The 16,154-nt window shown below is 35.8% G+C and overlaps 1 protein-coding gene across 1 annotated transcript in view; it reads left to right on the top strand.

The window, feature by feature from the left end:
* Positions 1 to 16,154, top strand: part of CFAP54 (cilia and flagella associated 54) — a 110,806-nt gene that overhangs the window by 9,444 nt on the left and 85,208 nt on the right. Inside the window, exons 4-15 of the mRNA XM_014963298.1 lie at positions 1,561 to 1,732; positions 3,594 to 3,652; positions 4,969 to 5,112; positions 5,490 to 5,603; positions 5,696 to 5,797; positions 8,300 to 8,498; positions 9,558 to 9,653; positions 10,554 to 10,666; positions 10,783 to 10,954; positions 11,567 to 11,652; positions 13,621 to 13,755; positions 14,810 to 14,939. Coding sequence (XP_014818784.1) covers positions 1,561 to 1,732; positions 3,594 to 3,652; positions 4,969 to 5,112; positions 5,490 to 5,603; positions 5,696 to 5,797; positions 8,300 to 8,498; positions 9,558 to 9,653; positions 10,554 to 10,666; positions 10,783 to 10,954; positions 11,567 to 11,652; positions 13,621 to 13,755; positions 14,810 to 14,939 — 1,522 coding nt within the window. The remainder of the gene's footprint in view (positions 1 to 1,560; positions 1,733 to 3,593; positions 3,653 to 4,968; positions 5,113 to 5,489; positions 5,604 to 5,695; positions 5,798 to 8,299; positions 8,499 to 9,557; positions 9,654 to 10,553; positions 10,667 to 10,782; positions 10,955 to 11,566; positions 11,653 to 13,620; positions 13,756 to 14,809; positions 14,940 to 16,154) is intronic.

Raw genomic sequence — 16,154 nt, 5'->3', positions numbered from 1 at the left:
TGAAAAAAGCTCATGACATAGTAAAAAAGCAGTATTGCTTTACTATTAGTAGCTTATTTACTCACTATGGAAAAAAAGAGGCAAAATGGTGAATATATTTTTAAGTTCTCTGAACTCTGGGGAGCTGAGCGACCTCAAGAATATGTTGGGATCCTTTTGTGTTAATTGCTTATTGAGAAGCTTGCAATTTGTCATTTGTTATCCATGGAAGAAGTGTTTCAATAGGTATAAAGGGAATGCTAAAAACATGTTAGATTTTATCCTAAGCAGTACTTTGCTGAGAAGCTCTATTTTCAGTACATAGTTGATATTTCAGAATAAACTAATGCAAGTCACTCTGTGATCAAGAACAACAAAAGGAAATCATGGGCATCTCCTGTGTATTGAGCTAATCAAATCCATATTTCTCTAGTCAGAGGTAGGTTGTAAATAGGTGTTTAGTGAGAAAAAAAGCAGACAGTTTACTTCAAAGCTAGAAGCAGATGTGATGACAGAAGAAATGCTCAGTTTATATTATTTTTTTTGTTTTTCAAACATGGTTCAGCTTGCTAGGCAGAATATGATCGCAGACTATGTTGATCTATTTTATTTGTTTTTTAAAAAATGCTTTGTAAATTAATTTGAAATTTTGCCTAGACCTTGAACCAATCATAGTGCCAGATGTTATCAAGAGTCTATACTAAAAAGCCCATTTTATACCTTGACCTCTAGACACTGGGATATCCCTAAATTTTCAGATGTGGAATCTAGTTTGACAATGATTTCTACAACTGGAAATGAATGATGATAATTTGTCAAATGATTACATCTAAAGGCTTTATATGTAATTTTTTTTGGCCACATTTCTGCAGGTAGCTTTTGTTTTTCAGTGTAACACTAAGGAAATGATAGAAACAGAGTTCCAGGGCTTAAAACTTCCAGTTTCAGTGAATTAACTGCAAAAAATAATATAATTCCAAATATTAGCAGGCTAGTAGGCTCCTGAGGGGTTGATAGATGGTGGTGGTGGTGTCCCACTAGGCTCATTTTCTCACATGTTGGTTTGTTCAGATGATACTGTACTCCAGACATGACTGAAATCACATTATGTGAGGTACTACAATTAAGAGAAGGAACAATGCATCTGTAGAAGAGAAAAGAATGGATGAGACTGAGAAATAAGAGCTATGATACAGGTGAAAAAGTAAAGTGCAGAAAAGTTAAGATTTGCCTTAACTTACAGAGGACATCTACAGACAAGAAAAGAATTAAAGCCAGATTCTTTGAATATCAATTTAATGCCTCATTCACCCTTTCTCCCTTTCAGCAGCCCTAGTGCACTGGGTGCATTTTCATCCTGTGACACAGTGGAAAATGAGTCAGGCTAATAGTACAGCAACCTTAAAGCTTTAACACTTTCTCATATTCTAATGCTCATTTCAATGTCATGCTGATTTTTCTTTCTGGTATACTTGATCTTTTCATACTCACCATTTTGTTGTACTTTGCTCATGTGAAACTGACATATGCATCTATTTTTACTATATATATTAATTTTATCTGTGTTTCCATATGATTTAGTTCCATGCTTTGCAAGAGAGAGATGGTTGCGTTTATCAGATGGTTTGCAGCGGTGACAGAAATCTCCAGAATCAAGAGTCCCTGCAGACTTGTTTCAACATCTTGTCCTCATTACGACTCACTATGCAAGTAGCTCTCCCTCAGGAGAGTTTGTCTTGGCTTATCTACAATGGTACCTTCGGTTTTCCATTCACATTTTTTTGCTAAGCAAACCCGTGCAACCTAAGCAAACTTTATAGATATTCTTTAAGGTCAACCTAATGGTCAGGAATAAATCTATAGTTAGTCTTTCATCACAGTAGGCTTTTCTGTTTGTTTGTTTCTCTGCGGGGTTTTTTTTTTGTTTGTTTGCTTGCTTTTGGGGGGTTTTTGTTGGTATTTTTGTGGGTTTTTTTAAATAAGGGATTTTTTAATTGAAGTTTATACATAGTGTGCCTTTTTCAGGTGGAGTGGTGTAAAAGTGATACCATTTTCATCATAGCTGTGGATAGAGTGTACTAATAAAATGAAATCTAACAGCATTATGAGGGTATTTTTTGAGTGAACCCTGGATTAAATAAAACCCTCAAGACTTTTTTAATCAATACAACGTTTATTTTAATGAGTTTGGGTTTTTTTGGGTTTTTTTGAAAAGGGGCTAGCAGATATAAGAGTAAAAACTGATTGCCTGGCATTACATCTCTGTGTTTTTTAAATGATCTTTTAAGGCTAGAGTTAATAATAAAACTATTCTAAAAAATACCATATGACATTTAAGAATTTGAATCTCTGTATATGATTTTAGTGTGTTACTTATAAATGCTTGAATTAAGAAAAAAATGAGGAAAAAATGGAAAATCTGTGAACTAGGTGTATCAAGCTTTTTATTTCAAGAACAACTGTATATTTTTGCTTTGAAAGGCAATGTTATTTAGTCAAAATACTATTATTAATTTGTTCTACTATGGTCAATTGTTGCAATATAAATTGTGGCGATGATGTGGTTTTAATTTAAATTCGGAAAATGCACTTTCTGCGAGCTATAATTGGTCAAAATTCATATCCTTTTGTTGGGACTGCCATTGCCCTCAGTCCCTACTTTTGAGGTGTGGTTTTGATTTGTCTGTTTCTATAGGAGAGGAATTAAAATTAAAACATAATCACCTGCCATTCTTAAGTCCCACCGTATGTGGGACAAGTCTCTGTACCGAGCCTGGCCAATAATCTAATCTAATTAGAAGCAGGCAATAACTCAGATTTTACCCAGTTCCTGAGCTTTTTCTGCAATTTCTGGCAATAGATTTTGTGCCTCATTTGACTGATAAAATGAAATCTTCCTAATGCTTGCTCCATTCTTGCTTATTGGGATAATAGCACCCTTCTAGCTATGACAGTTGACATTGTGATGCCTCCTGCTGCCACAGGTGTCCCTTTCTGAACATCCGTATAGACAGAATAATAGACTTCTCCCCTCTCTTCCCCCCGCACACTGCAATGTCTTTTATACTTCTGGGGCTGATTTTTGAAAAGCAATTTTGTGATATAGCAGAAATTAAGTAAATTTTTGACAGGATTTTATTTGTAAGTGACTTTGATGCTCTGGAAAGCTCTAGTCACAATCAATTTTCTTCATTTCACTTATCATACTTAATATCACATAATAGTGGTGTTGTCTGCCAGGACAGTGCCGTGACATACTAAAAGAATCATAGACGGTAAGGTCTGTGAGGAGAGGTAATATTTTTGTTAAAGAGGCTGGCATTTATGAATAAAACTAAGGTTTTTCTCTCTGTCAATTATTTAATAAAAATTTGATGTAGTACCTTTTTAAGATTTCATTCTTTTATTGGACTGCTTCATTGTGTAGGTATTTTTGAAACTAATATCGCCCAAGAATTTGATGACATCATACTTTCTAATAAAAAAATAATTATGGAAAAATCATTAGTTTATTTTTCAGCCTCTGGAAGTAACAACCTAGATATTAAGAACAAGTTTCAGTGTAGGATTATAGAATTTACCTGGTTTTTATTTATTTTAATTTATTTCTGCAGGTACCATTCATATATACACCATATGCAGACATTTGATGATGATAGGTCAGTCTGCTAAGGTATGGCAAAATAAACAGAAACACTTTTAAAAATTGCAGAAGAATGGAAAATTGTATTTTGCATAACACTGTATCCTGACTTTTTTATTTCATTGTCATTGCCAAAGTAGCACTTTGTCGCAAGGGAATAAAATGTCTAGATTGCAAAATGGCTGATTTCTAAGTCCTTCTGCCATTATGACTCTGCTCTTTCCTCAGTTGTATAATTCAGCCCAACATAATGGCTTGCTGGTCTTTGAGATGGGATATGTTAGGCTGTTTCAGAGGGTTCTAGATGCCTGTTTTTAGACAACTATTTCAAGTCCCACGAATTGGTCTTTTTTTTCTTAAAATATGGAAATATACTGACACCTGGTGGCTAGGTTTTTAGTTGTAAATACTTGATAAAAATGATCTGGCCTTTCCCCGCAACCCTTTTCTTTTTAACTGTGAATGTAATTTTTGTTTCTCTTCACTTTTTTATCCTAAAGCTTGAAAAAAAGTATGACTAAGCCTTAATCCAGTATATTTTCTTATCTGTTTGTTATATTAGTCTTTCATTAAGCAGGAAGGATTTTTTTTCTCTTTGAACATCTTTTATTGCAATCAGAAGTGATTTAACACCTCCTTTATTCAGGCTTTTATTATACAGGAAACAGAGGAACCGATTCTAGGTATTTCAGATTCTTTAAATTCAGACAAAAAGAATATCTGTATGTTGACGTAATTTAGGACTAAGGTTGTGCATCTTTTGTGTACCTCAGGGAACAGTTTGCATAGATAAAATACAAGGGGAAGATATTGTTCAATCAGTTTGGTAGGACTAATTCTTAAAATTGGACTGCTGCAATGACTATATTGGCCGTAATGTTAAGAGATGATTATGTAGTTCCATGACAGTCACCAAAGAAGACAGACTCCATTGCAACCCAGACAAGCTTGCTGATCTAGTTGAAAACTAACTTAGGAAAAAATTATTGCTAGAGCTGACACAAAAGAGAGGGATAATTCTCGAGATAAGAGCAGGTGAGGGACAATGGGAGCAGCTCTGTCAAAGTGGCTAGGCTATAGTGCACTGGAGTGGTTAAGGTAGGTTGGAAGCTAAAATATAGTGCTTGACCACAGTTTCAGATGGGAAAAAGCCAATAATATGCAGGAAGAATGCTTTGTAGACAATAAAACACATTAAAAATTAATACAATTTCTGTGATCTTTTTTGCTCTTTTATTTTATCCTACCAGATGAGGGTAAGTCTTTGTATGTGTCCTTTAGTAATAGGAAGTACATTTATATAGGGTAAAATGCATTCAGTTTAAAACTGGATTTCTTCAATACAGGTCCTGGAATACTTACTGTGGGCTAGTATATGTATGGAATTATCCATTCCACTTTTATCTGTACATTATTTGACATGGAGAGCAACCCTATATACTGCAGTTTCTCAGTGTTATTTTGATTGTCAAGACAGCATCCATGGAGAGGTAACCTCATTTACCATACATGTAATTTCAGATGCAATCAAATGGGAAACAAATATGTTTTCAAATATTCCTGCTTATTATCACATCGTATCTATTTAGAGTTCTGTCCGTATTCCAAAATTTAACTGCAGTTAAATTAAAAACACACAGTGGATGTGTGTTTCCATAGACTTTTGGCATTAAGTAGTGGCCAGGCCTCATGCATATATACAAAGGGTGTTTTGCAAGTTTTCTTTTCCTTTTCAATTGCTGTTCATGACTTAGGTTTCATTGCAGCTCTTTGCAGTTGTCTGAATTCAGGAATGATATGATTCTAAAATACCAACATATGGAACGTGAAAAGAGAGTATAATTTTTTTTTTTAATACTTTGGACAGATATTTGCTCGCCGTGGTCTGATTAAAATTGACGAACTAAAACAATTATCAAATATCAGTCCTTCATTGGAACATTCAAAGACACAAAAGATTTTTAGAGAGGCCACTCTAAAGGTATCATTCTGCAATTCATTATAAACAGAGTTACAATCTCTATGAAAAGAACATGAAACACAGTTATTTACTTACTTTTTTCTTTGTGTCAGATGTCAATAATGATTTTCAAGAGAGCAGTATATGAATCCAGAAGAAAACCGAAAAGCCACTTCCGATCTAAGCCAAGAGTTAGCCTGAAAGAGGCACAAAATGTAAGTCTAACATTTTGTATAATCTTTTTCTTTGTTTATGATTTGCATGTGATGAATATGTGATATAATTCTGTTTAATACATATGGTGCTATTCACGAAGAGAAAGTTTTATTCTTTCAGTTTCATAGTTAACAATTTATTATTAAAACTCAGAACAAACTTGAAAAGAGGGAAGATGTAGTAATTACTACTTTAGAAAATACTGATTTTTCTAGCATTTTTTTTTCTTTAGCAGTTATGTTAGCAATAAAAATAAAAGAACTCTTGTTCATACCAAGAGTGTGGGAGTCCAGAGTTGGCCCTGCTGTGTTAAATTATTGTGAAGATAGAGGGGTACTTTGGAAAAAAGCTACAGTGTTTTTAATTTTTTTTGTACTTACATTGGAGAACTCTCTTAAGTCTTGAGAGATTGTTTTTGAATCATAGTATGGTTTGGGTTGGAAAGAACTTTAAAGATCATCTAGTTCTAACCCTGCCATGAGCAGGGACACCTCCCACTAGACCAGGTTGCTCAAAGCCCCATCCAGCCTGGCCTTGAACACTTCCAGGGATGGGGCATCCACAACTTCTCTGGGCAACCTGTTCCAGTGTCTCACCACCCTCACAGTAAAGAATTTCATTCTAGTATCTAATCTAAATCTCCCCTCTTTCAATTTAAAACCATAACCCCTCGTCCTATAGCTACATTCCCTGATAAAGAGACCCTCCCCATCTCTCCTGTAGGCCCCCTTCAGGTACTGGAAGGCTGTTATAAGGTCTCCCAGAGCCTTCTCTTCTTCAGGCTGAACAACCCCAACTCTCTCAGCCTGTCTTTAAAAGAGAGGTGCTCCAGCCCTCTGATCATTTTCGTGGCCCTCTGCTGGACCCATTCGAGTAGGTCCGTGTCCTTCCTGTGTTGAAGACTCCAAAGCTGGACACAGTACTCCAGGTGGGATCTCACGAGAGCTGGGCAAAAGGGCAGAATCACCTCCCTTGACCTGCTGGCCACGCTTCTTTTGATGCAGCCCAGAATGTGGTTGGCTTTCTGGGCTGCAAGCGCACATAGCCAGCTCATTTTGAGCTTTTCATCTGCTGACACCCCCAAGTCCTTCTCCTCAGAGCTACTCTCAGTCCATTCTCTGCCCACCCTTTATTTGTGCTTGGGATTGCCCTGATCCACGTACAGGACCTTGCACTTGACCTTGTTGATCGTTATGAGGTTTTCACAGGCCTACCTTTTGGGCCTCTCAAGGTCCCTCTGGACAGCATACCTTTCCTTCAACAAGTCAACCACACCACACAGTTTGGTGTCACTGGCAAGCTTGCTGAGGGTGCACTCAGTCCCACTGTCCATGTTGCTGACAAAGAGGTTAAACAGTGCCAGTCCAACCCCTGAGGAACACCACTCATCGCTGGTCTCCACTTGGACATCAAGCTGTTGACCACAACTCTTTGAGTCCAACCATCCAACCAAGTCCTTATACACTGAGTGGTTCATCCATCAAATCCACGTGTCTTCATTTTAGAGACAAGGATATCATGTGGGACTGTGTCAAATGCTTTGCACAAGTCCAGGTAGATGATATCAGTTGCTCTTCCCTTATCCACCAGCCCTGTAAACATGTCATAGAAAGGCACCAAATTTGTCAGACACAATTTGCCTTTAGTGAAGCCAGGTTGGCTGTCACTGATCACCTCCTTATTTTCCATGTGCCTTAACATAATTTCCAGGAGGAATAATTTCCATGACGTTGCCAGACACAGGGGTGAGACTGACTGGCTTGTAGTTCCCTGGGTCCTCCCCTTTTTAAAAATGGGAAACTGATCTAACTTGGGAAAGTGCCAAATAAACAGAACTGAAGTATGGATGGATTATGAGCAACATTTTAAAGTACTATATCTCTGATTTACTTTATGTCTGGTAGTGGTTTGATAACCGTGTAAACAGAACATTGAAATAAAAATTTAAAATATTTTCTTATATCTATATAAGAAAAATCTATCTGATTTCTTAGCTGTCAATAGTGCAAGTACATTTTTGTGTGTTCTGCCTTGTATTTTTATCTTATGCTGTTTGAAATGTGCAAGTGAGAGAATATGATAGCATTTTGCTCTCACTGCAGTGCTGAGCATCCTAATCTTTCTCTGATTTTCTGCAAAGTGTGTAGAACTTAGCTACTTATGGTCAAGTCTGTATCATTTTAAGGCAAGATCTGGATGGCTTTAAACTCCATGGCCTTAATATTCTCACTCATAATTTCTACTGCATTATTTTCTGAGTAAAATACCATGCAGCAGTGTGTGTGGTTGCTATGTAATTATGGCACTTCTTAAGTATTGTACCCACTTAGCGTGAGGCTTTGCTATGCCTTTGGAGCATAAAATTCATAACAACAATATATTTTACAGTGTATTATTTTCTGTGTACTTCCTTTCTGAAGGTAAACTGTTTTGAAAGAAATCTCGCTTTATTGTAACTCGGTTTAGACAGTACAAGTCTTACATTACCTTTCCTTCCTTAGCTGCCATGGCCTCACACTACTACTGAAAGGCTGCTGACAGAAATGTTCGACGGTGCCGCAGCCCAGTTCCTTGCCATCCTGGAAGCTCTGTCTGATAGTAGCAGGCATGTGTTGCGCCCTGCTCCACCTGTGTCTGATGAAATTGAAATGCATGATGTCATTTCAGAGCTTTTTTTTGCAGGCCTGGAAATCCTCTCAGGTAACAGCATAAAGAAGCAAAAAGAGTGTTGGTGAGGAGCCCAGAGCTCAATTTCACTATTTTTTTTCTTTGCTATGAAAGAAAGAACTAGCCTGAAGACATATATTTCTTTTAACAATAACATCTCTAAGAGCAAGCAATCTTTTTTATCTTGATAAAATTTAAGATAAAACTGCGGGCCTGTCTCTGTTGTCTATTATATCAGTAAAAATCGACAGTAATTTATGCATCCTTTCTGAATAGGATGGAGTTCACTTTCTTCGTAGCAACCCATATGGTGCTGTGCCTTGCATTTGTGGCTAAAGCAGTGTTGATAACACACCAGTGTTTGGGCTTGCACAGCAGCAAGGTTGTCTCTCCAGCTCTCCTCCCAGCAAAGGCCAGTGGGCTGGGGGTAGGCAAGAGGTTGGGAGGGGACGTAGCTGGGAAAGCTAATCCAAATTCACCCAATGGCTATTTCCTACCATATGATGTCATGCTCAGCAATGAAAGCTGGCGGAAAGGGGGAGGAAAGGGGGACATCTGTGGTTATGATGCTTGTCTTCCCAAGCAACTGCTGTGCATCCTTAGGCCCTACGTTCTAGGAATTGACTGGACATCTGCCTGCCAATGAGAAGTATTGGATATATTCCTTTTTTGCTTTGTTTGCACACACAGCTATTACTTTTCTTATTAAGCTGTCTTTATCTCTGCCCATGAGCTTTTCCATCTTATATTATCTTCATATCCTTTTGAGGAGGAGGAATCAGTGAGCAGCTGGTTGGGGGTCTGGGAGTCAGGCAAGGGCAACCCATCATTGTGTTTTCATGTATTTTTTTTGTCAAAAAAAAAATCACTCAAAGTTAGATTTAAAAACTTGGGAAAAAGATAACTTGATGATACCCTCCAAAACTTTTTTTTTTTTGCTACGCTCTGGACTGAATATAGCCAAAGGTAGACAGATATTTTGTTAATAATATAGAGACTAAATGCAATTCAGAATCATAGTTAGAATAGCTAGTTAGAATATAACAAGTCAAATACAATATAAACTGATTTAATGAATTGTCTGTATTAAAGGTGGAATGAACAGTACTGATATTCAAGGAAGCTATTGCACTGATCATTTTGGTATAATTAATCCATCATCAACCCTTCTACAGTTGATACTAACAGGTAAACTACCTTTGAATTTTCAAAGATTCTATACCCAGCACTGGAAACACTTGGTTAGTAGAATTCATTCCTATGATAGTAGCAGTCCTATGCCTAAAGGAATTACAAATGCAGTCCTCTTTGGGTGAGAGATGCTTGTTTATATATATAATGTTAGGGCATTCAAAAGGGGTTATTATGTACAGATAGCATTATGATTTTCTTAACACAAGTATTATTTAAATATCATACAGTAATGTATGGTCATTGTGATAACATACTATTCAGCATAGCAGTTCATCTAGATATTTCACTGCCCCTAAACAACCATTCAAAGGCCAAATTCGTCAATGATGTCCTTATATGTTCTTATGGAAGAGAAGTGTGATGCAGCAACAGAAGGACTTTTGTAAGCTTGTTCAGATTCTTGGATCAATCAGTGTACTGTTTTGGAAAATAACAGCTGTCTGTTACCAAGTGAATATTGCTAACATATTTTAGCCGAGTTACCCAGGTGATATGAGACTGACTGTGGCATATTCTTTTTTTTTACTAAATTTCTGGGAAGAAGAGACATTATGGGGTGATACCCAGATTTAACCTCTTTCTGCAAAAGAAAGAATGAGGTCCTTCATATGCTCTACATGGGTATGTTAATATCAATAATAGTATAACGTCTTTGGGATGTAACAGGACATTGCAAATACATCATTAAAGTAGTATATAGCATAGATATTACAGCAAAATAATGAAGCTATTGTATATTTTAGAGCTATTAAAAATACCTCAAGATTATCCTTGACTATTCAAAACACATGTGGAATTTTATCTTTGTATTTATCAATACCCAAGTTATTGCTTAAATTAAACTTCTGGATATATACACATAAAACAGATAAAAAATTTTTGTCATCACTGCAGGAGAAAAGGGGGTGTCTGGAGATGCTGCTGTGAAATTTATAAAATTAGCTTTCAGCTATGAAGAGTGGGACGTGTTTGATTCTGCTATTGAATTTGTTGTTAATTTTCTTCAGGTAATACAGATGCTATTTAGAAATTCTTTATGTAGTCTTTTCCTATGAGGGTAAGAAAGACCATTCAAATCACATATTTTAAGGTCAAATTTCTATTGGTTGTTTCTGTCAATTAGGCTCAAGATGACCCAACATGGAAGAAAGCTGAAATGGAACTCAAACTTCTTACACTGATGCAACCTTTACAATTTCCAAAAAAATTTAAACACAGTTTTTCTATTACTGGTGGAAATAATACTGAAGAAGCTAAGATGCCTCGTGGTTCTAAAACCAAGCAAACATTCAGAAGTGAGTGTTGTTCAAGTATAGCTGTGTTTGCATTTCAAATGTTTTTACAGCATGAAACTTTGTTTATTATTTAAAAACTACATAATATGGTGCACGTGGTATTCCATGACAAAAACTAGCAACTGAGAAATTGCAACCTACTGATTTTTTTCCAGTTTTCATTTGCCAAACAGGACTTTATACCATTTTCCTTGACTGTGAAATACCATGCATATTTAACGTACATCATGTTATATGTTTTCAGACAGTTTTTCAGGAAAAAAGTGAAACAGACATGTTTGACTTTCTTTTGTCTTTACAATTCATTTATGTAAAATTTCTTGGCATCAAAGCAAGAAAATCTTGTAAAGCAACTGTAATTTAATGGTATAACATTCCAAAAACTGGAAATATCTTGAAAACTTTCCATTTCCAAAATTAGCAATGCTCACTTTTCACAGAAAGTGAATAATTTTGGGAATATCTGTCTCCTTTGTATGTACTTTAAGAAAGTGTATTATCTGCTAGCATAAATTGGTAAATCGATTCACTCATGTTTTCAAATGTAGTTTTGTAAGTAGAAATAATGTCTTGCCTTTCCTTTTCTTCCTTTTTTATAAACATTGATTGTAGAGGGTTCCATGAAGCACAGAGAGCCTTCTCATGATCTTATGATTTTGGCAACAACAGTGTTTTCCTGTGTCTGCACATCTAAGCAGGTATAATAAGAGACATTTCTTCTGAATCAATCACATAATCTGTAATGAATATGTATAATTTAAGACCAAATGAATCAGTTGCATGGTTAACAAGCTGCAAAAATGAAAGAGCAAAAATGAAAAAAATATAACCATAGATATGATCAATTTCTGATTAAACAACAATTAGTATTTGTTTCATTTTTTTTTAAATTTTATTGGTGCTGTGTACGCAGGCTACTTTAAAAATGCTACTTTAAAACAGCTATTAGATCCAATTGGAATATCATAGAGCTAATTGCAGTTTCAGCTAATCAAACAGAGATCAAATTTCTTATATTAGATTTAGGTGGGCAAATATGCTCAGCTGTAGAAAACATTTCTGCAATAGTTATAGAAATGGGAGTAGTGCCCCTAAGGAATGATATTGCCTTTTTAGCAGCGGTATGCCTGCAATTTAGGGTAAATTCTCTCTGCAAACAAGCAAGAAAGCAAACAAACAAACAGCAGCAACAACAAGACCAAAGAGAGTGGGACTTTTTGTGCTGAAGTCTGTACTGCAGAATAATTCCATTATATATCTGATAGTTTATTTCCAGAGTAACTACTTTTAGCTTACTTGTTCAAACTGAGATTTCCCTTAATGTGCTACTGTGAGGGGAAAAAAAAATCACAGTGCAATGTATCCACTAGCAGTTACACTGAATTAGTCTATGATCTAAAAGACTAATGAAAAATATTCCTTAGAAAAAACGTGTTCTGATAACATGGTATATGTCTTAACTGCAAAATTAATTTTAGATATAATTTGCATATTGCCCCAGTTTGAGTATAACTGGGGCACACACATTTTTTAGCTTTAGTGTAATATTTTCAGTCAAAATACCCTGCCTGTGAGGTAGTTACACTTTTAGATAGCATGATTTGTCATTTTTTTACATGGTCCCTGTATTATAGACTCAGGTTACCTGGAATTAAATTCTTCTACAGTTTCCCCACAAATCTGCTTGGTGCCTAATGTGCCTGGGGAAGACGAATTCTCCCCTGATTACAGTGAATTCACTGATGGCCAAGTTACATGATATAGCTGAGCCAATCTAACAGCTTGCTGCCACCAAGCAAGTGGCAAAAGTCATCTTGATTTACTTATTTTTCAGTCTTCTCCTCCTCTCGCTTCTCAATATTAATATCCCTAAAATCTTATGCTCACAGACATATGAGTGTACAGATAGTGTGGATATAGCAGGCTTGAGTTTCACTGCACCTAAGATACTAGTCCAACGCTGATATAAAGGGCAGTAAAGATGTTTACTGATCCTTAATTGCTGTTCACAATGTGTTTAGCACAGTGTAGATGGATTCCATTGCCTTTTGAAATGTGTTAAGTAGGAAGTTAGCTGAATAGAGTTTTGAATTTTTTAATTTTTCTCTTCACAAGATGCAGATGTGTTTTAGCATTTCTTTCAGTTATTAGATATTCCACTTTTTCTACTTGTTTAAGTTGTTCTTCACTGCTTCCTCATCTGAGATGCACCAACAACCCATGGAAGCTCTCTGACAATGCAAAATCAAACCTACTAATTTAGATCTTTTTCTGCAAATATTTAAATACTGTAATAAAACAAATAAAAACTGTTAAATTACATTACTTAGTTTTCCCATAATGTATTGACTATTATAACATTCCACAGATAGTTAATTTGCATCTTTCTCCCATGTAATTTTCATTTCACTGCTTTCCTTATTTGTGTTACTTTTAAGAGAAATAATAAAAAACCCCCACCCTCTAAACCCACTTGTTTTGTTGGGAGAACAAAAGCTTGAGTGGTCCACCAGAAATTACTTTAAAAAAATACTTCTTAAGTTTTCAAAATGTTGTTATGATGGTTTATTTACTTTGAAAAAATTTAAGACTGTTTATGTGCTGAGCATTTTGAGAGTGTTTATATACATTCCTGTTTATACAATTACGCTGTTTTTTCTTTCCAGAATATCCAACCTGCCAATGAAATACTTGTTGATGTAATAATGTTTTTGTGGCAGAAGTGTAAAACGGGACTTCAGCAAATCCAACTGATTGGAAGTGATTGCTTAAAATACATCCACAAATACAAAGCTTACCAAGTACTCCTTTATTATAATGCATTTCTCTTAATATAAATGCAGTCTGTTATAGTAAAGCCAAGATAAAATACTGGTGTCCCATATAAATGTATTTTCTTATGGTAAAATGCAGATGAATCTTCTTCACTGAAAATGTGAATTGTGTATACACTTTGAACACATTGTGCTGCCATATGCCACTATCAAAATATCTCTTAGCCTTTTCCCAGTGAAGTAACCCATTCTCTGCCAGTGGGTCATGGTGGAAAGAAGCTAAAATAGTGAAAGTATTCAGGCATGATGTAAGGAGGCGCATTTGATGTGTTGTAGTGGAAAATATCAGTGTATTTCAAGAAAGTTCCCTAGATCAGTTGAAGAAAGGGGCAAAAACCTTAAAGCTTAAGAAGAGAAGGGAGATGGGGGTCAATAGTGTTTGGTCCACTGGATAGAGCCACAGCCTTACCTTGAAGTTTTCCTGAGAGTGAGAAGCTCTTGGTGAAATACAGTCTTCTGAAGGATAATTTACACTAGTTCTCTGGGCTGCCAGTTGATGCTGACCAAACAGTTTCTGGAGGAGCTCATTTTGTGGCCCTGATCCTTCTAGTAAAATTGTTCAGAGATTCACCAGAAAGTAGTGTGCAGTTATTTTCCTCTGTATGTACAACAGGAGCATTCAGGTGTCTTTTATACTGTTTAAGTGGGAACATACAGGGATAAAGGAGAGGCAAATCATCAAATCTGCTGGAAGTCTTACCACACTGTGAAAAGATATAGAAGTTGTGTCCATGGAACATTCATAAACCTTTATAGAATAATAATTAAAAATATTCTAAAATTAAAAAGTATGCTGTTTGAATAAATAGGGGCTTTGGAGTAGCATAGATTCAGCATCTTAGTCCAGTGGCATTTAAAAAGAAATGCCAAATCCAAGAAAAGGATTGTGTCCATGTTTATGAATCTTTTTAAACAATTTTGAGTGCCAAAACCTATCTATCTCTGTAATACAGAAATATCTTGCAAAAATTTGTTTTAACTCTGTCTTGATTCTTTTTCTTTCCTGTCCCCCCATTTTTAGTGGGTTCATGTTCTCTGGATAATAAATGAAGTAATTCAGAAGAGAATCATAGCAGACATTGATGCTGTAATGCTTGCAGAGGTAACCTTATGTCTAACTGCAATATTGGAAAACGCAGCTGATTCTACAAGTAAGTCTAAGAAAAAAGCAGGTAAAACTTTCAACAAAAATTGTTTTCTTTCAAGAATGACTTTCAAGATTAGAACTTTTCTGAGATGAAAACATTGAAAAATATACATATTCAAAAATCATTGTAAAGAGATTGTTAAGAGTAGAATGATAAGCTTTTGTACACACAACCTCATCCATAATCAGAGCTAATGAAACCTGGTTTTCAAAGGATTTATGCCTTATTTCTTTAATTTTCAGTTTGACTGAAGTAACCCCATTTTGAATCACATCTTTTATGACTCACTGTCCCTGCAGGTCCTCACATGTCTCTTAGCCCCTTCAGAGTAGCCACAGATCATTCTTATTTTCCCTGGATATTGGTAGGCAGAAGGCAGCATGCGCTGCAGCTTATTCGGAGCATTCAAGTGCTGGTTGACTAGTGGCAGGCCAGACAGAAGAGAGAAATAGTGAGGTCATACTGAAGCTTTTGCTTTTATTTGGTCATTAATTTGGATCTCTTGTCTACACAAGTCTTCATTTTTTTATAGGTATTCAATTGTCTTTGAAATTGAATTTAACTTGGCTGACATTATTGGGATATAATGCAATTACAATCACATTAAACAAATTTCCTTCCAAAACTGGGCTAATGCTGTAAAATATGAATACTTAGACATACTTTTAAAAGTTTTCTGTGGTTGTGGATGTGGGACCTTGGAATATGAGTCATACTTCTCATAAATGTTTTACAGTAACTAGAGAGTAGATTTTAAGGATCATTTTAGAGTATATCTAGGAACAGAAGAGAATGACAATACCTATTGCTCTTTTGAAAATAAGACTACTTGGAACACTACTACTCATTGTAAAGGCACAGTAGGTTTTGTTTTCTGTGATGTTATGAATATTGTACCATTGTAATGGAGATTGGATGAATCCTCATTGTAGCATCACTGCTATTCTTTTTAATTCTGTTTAAAAGTCTTTTTGGAGGGAAAAAAGCTGAATAGATAGGAGTCATTGGTCAAAACAGGGTGATAAATAGCGAGTCAAGCACATGTTTATGCTGAGAAGAGTCTTTTTACTGAATGAATGCTGAGTGAATATAGGTTTTCTTATTTACGAGAAAGAGACAGTAAACCAGCAGAAATAAACAGGTAAAAGTGGCACAAGGAGTACAGGAGTGGCTAGAAGGTTGTCCCTCTGAAAGGGCAAAAAATGAATTTATTTTTGG

Source organism: Calidris pugnax, unplaced genomic scaffold (genome assembly GCF_001431845.1).
Source record: "Calidris pugnax isolate Ruff unplaced genomic scaffold, ASM143184v1 scaffold44, whole genome shotgun sequence".
Classification (NCBI taxonomy): domain Eukaryota; kingdom Metazoa; phylum Chordata; class Aves; order Charadriiformes; family Scolopacidae; genus Calidris; species Calidris pugnax.
The sequence above is the reverse complement of the archived record's forward strand: the minus strand, read 5'-3'. Positions and strand labels throughout refer to the sequence as shown.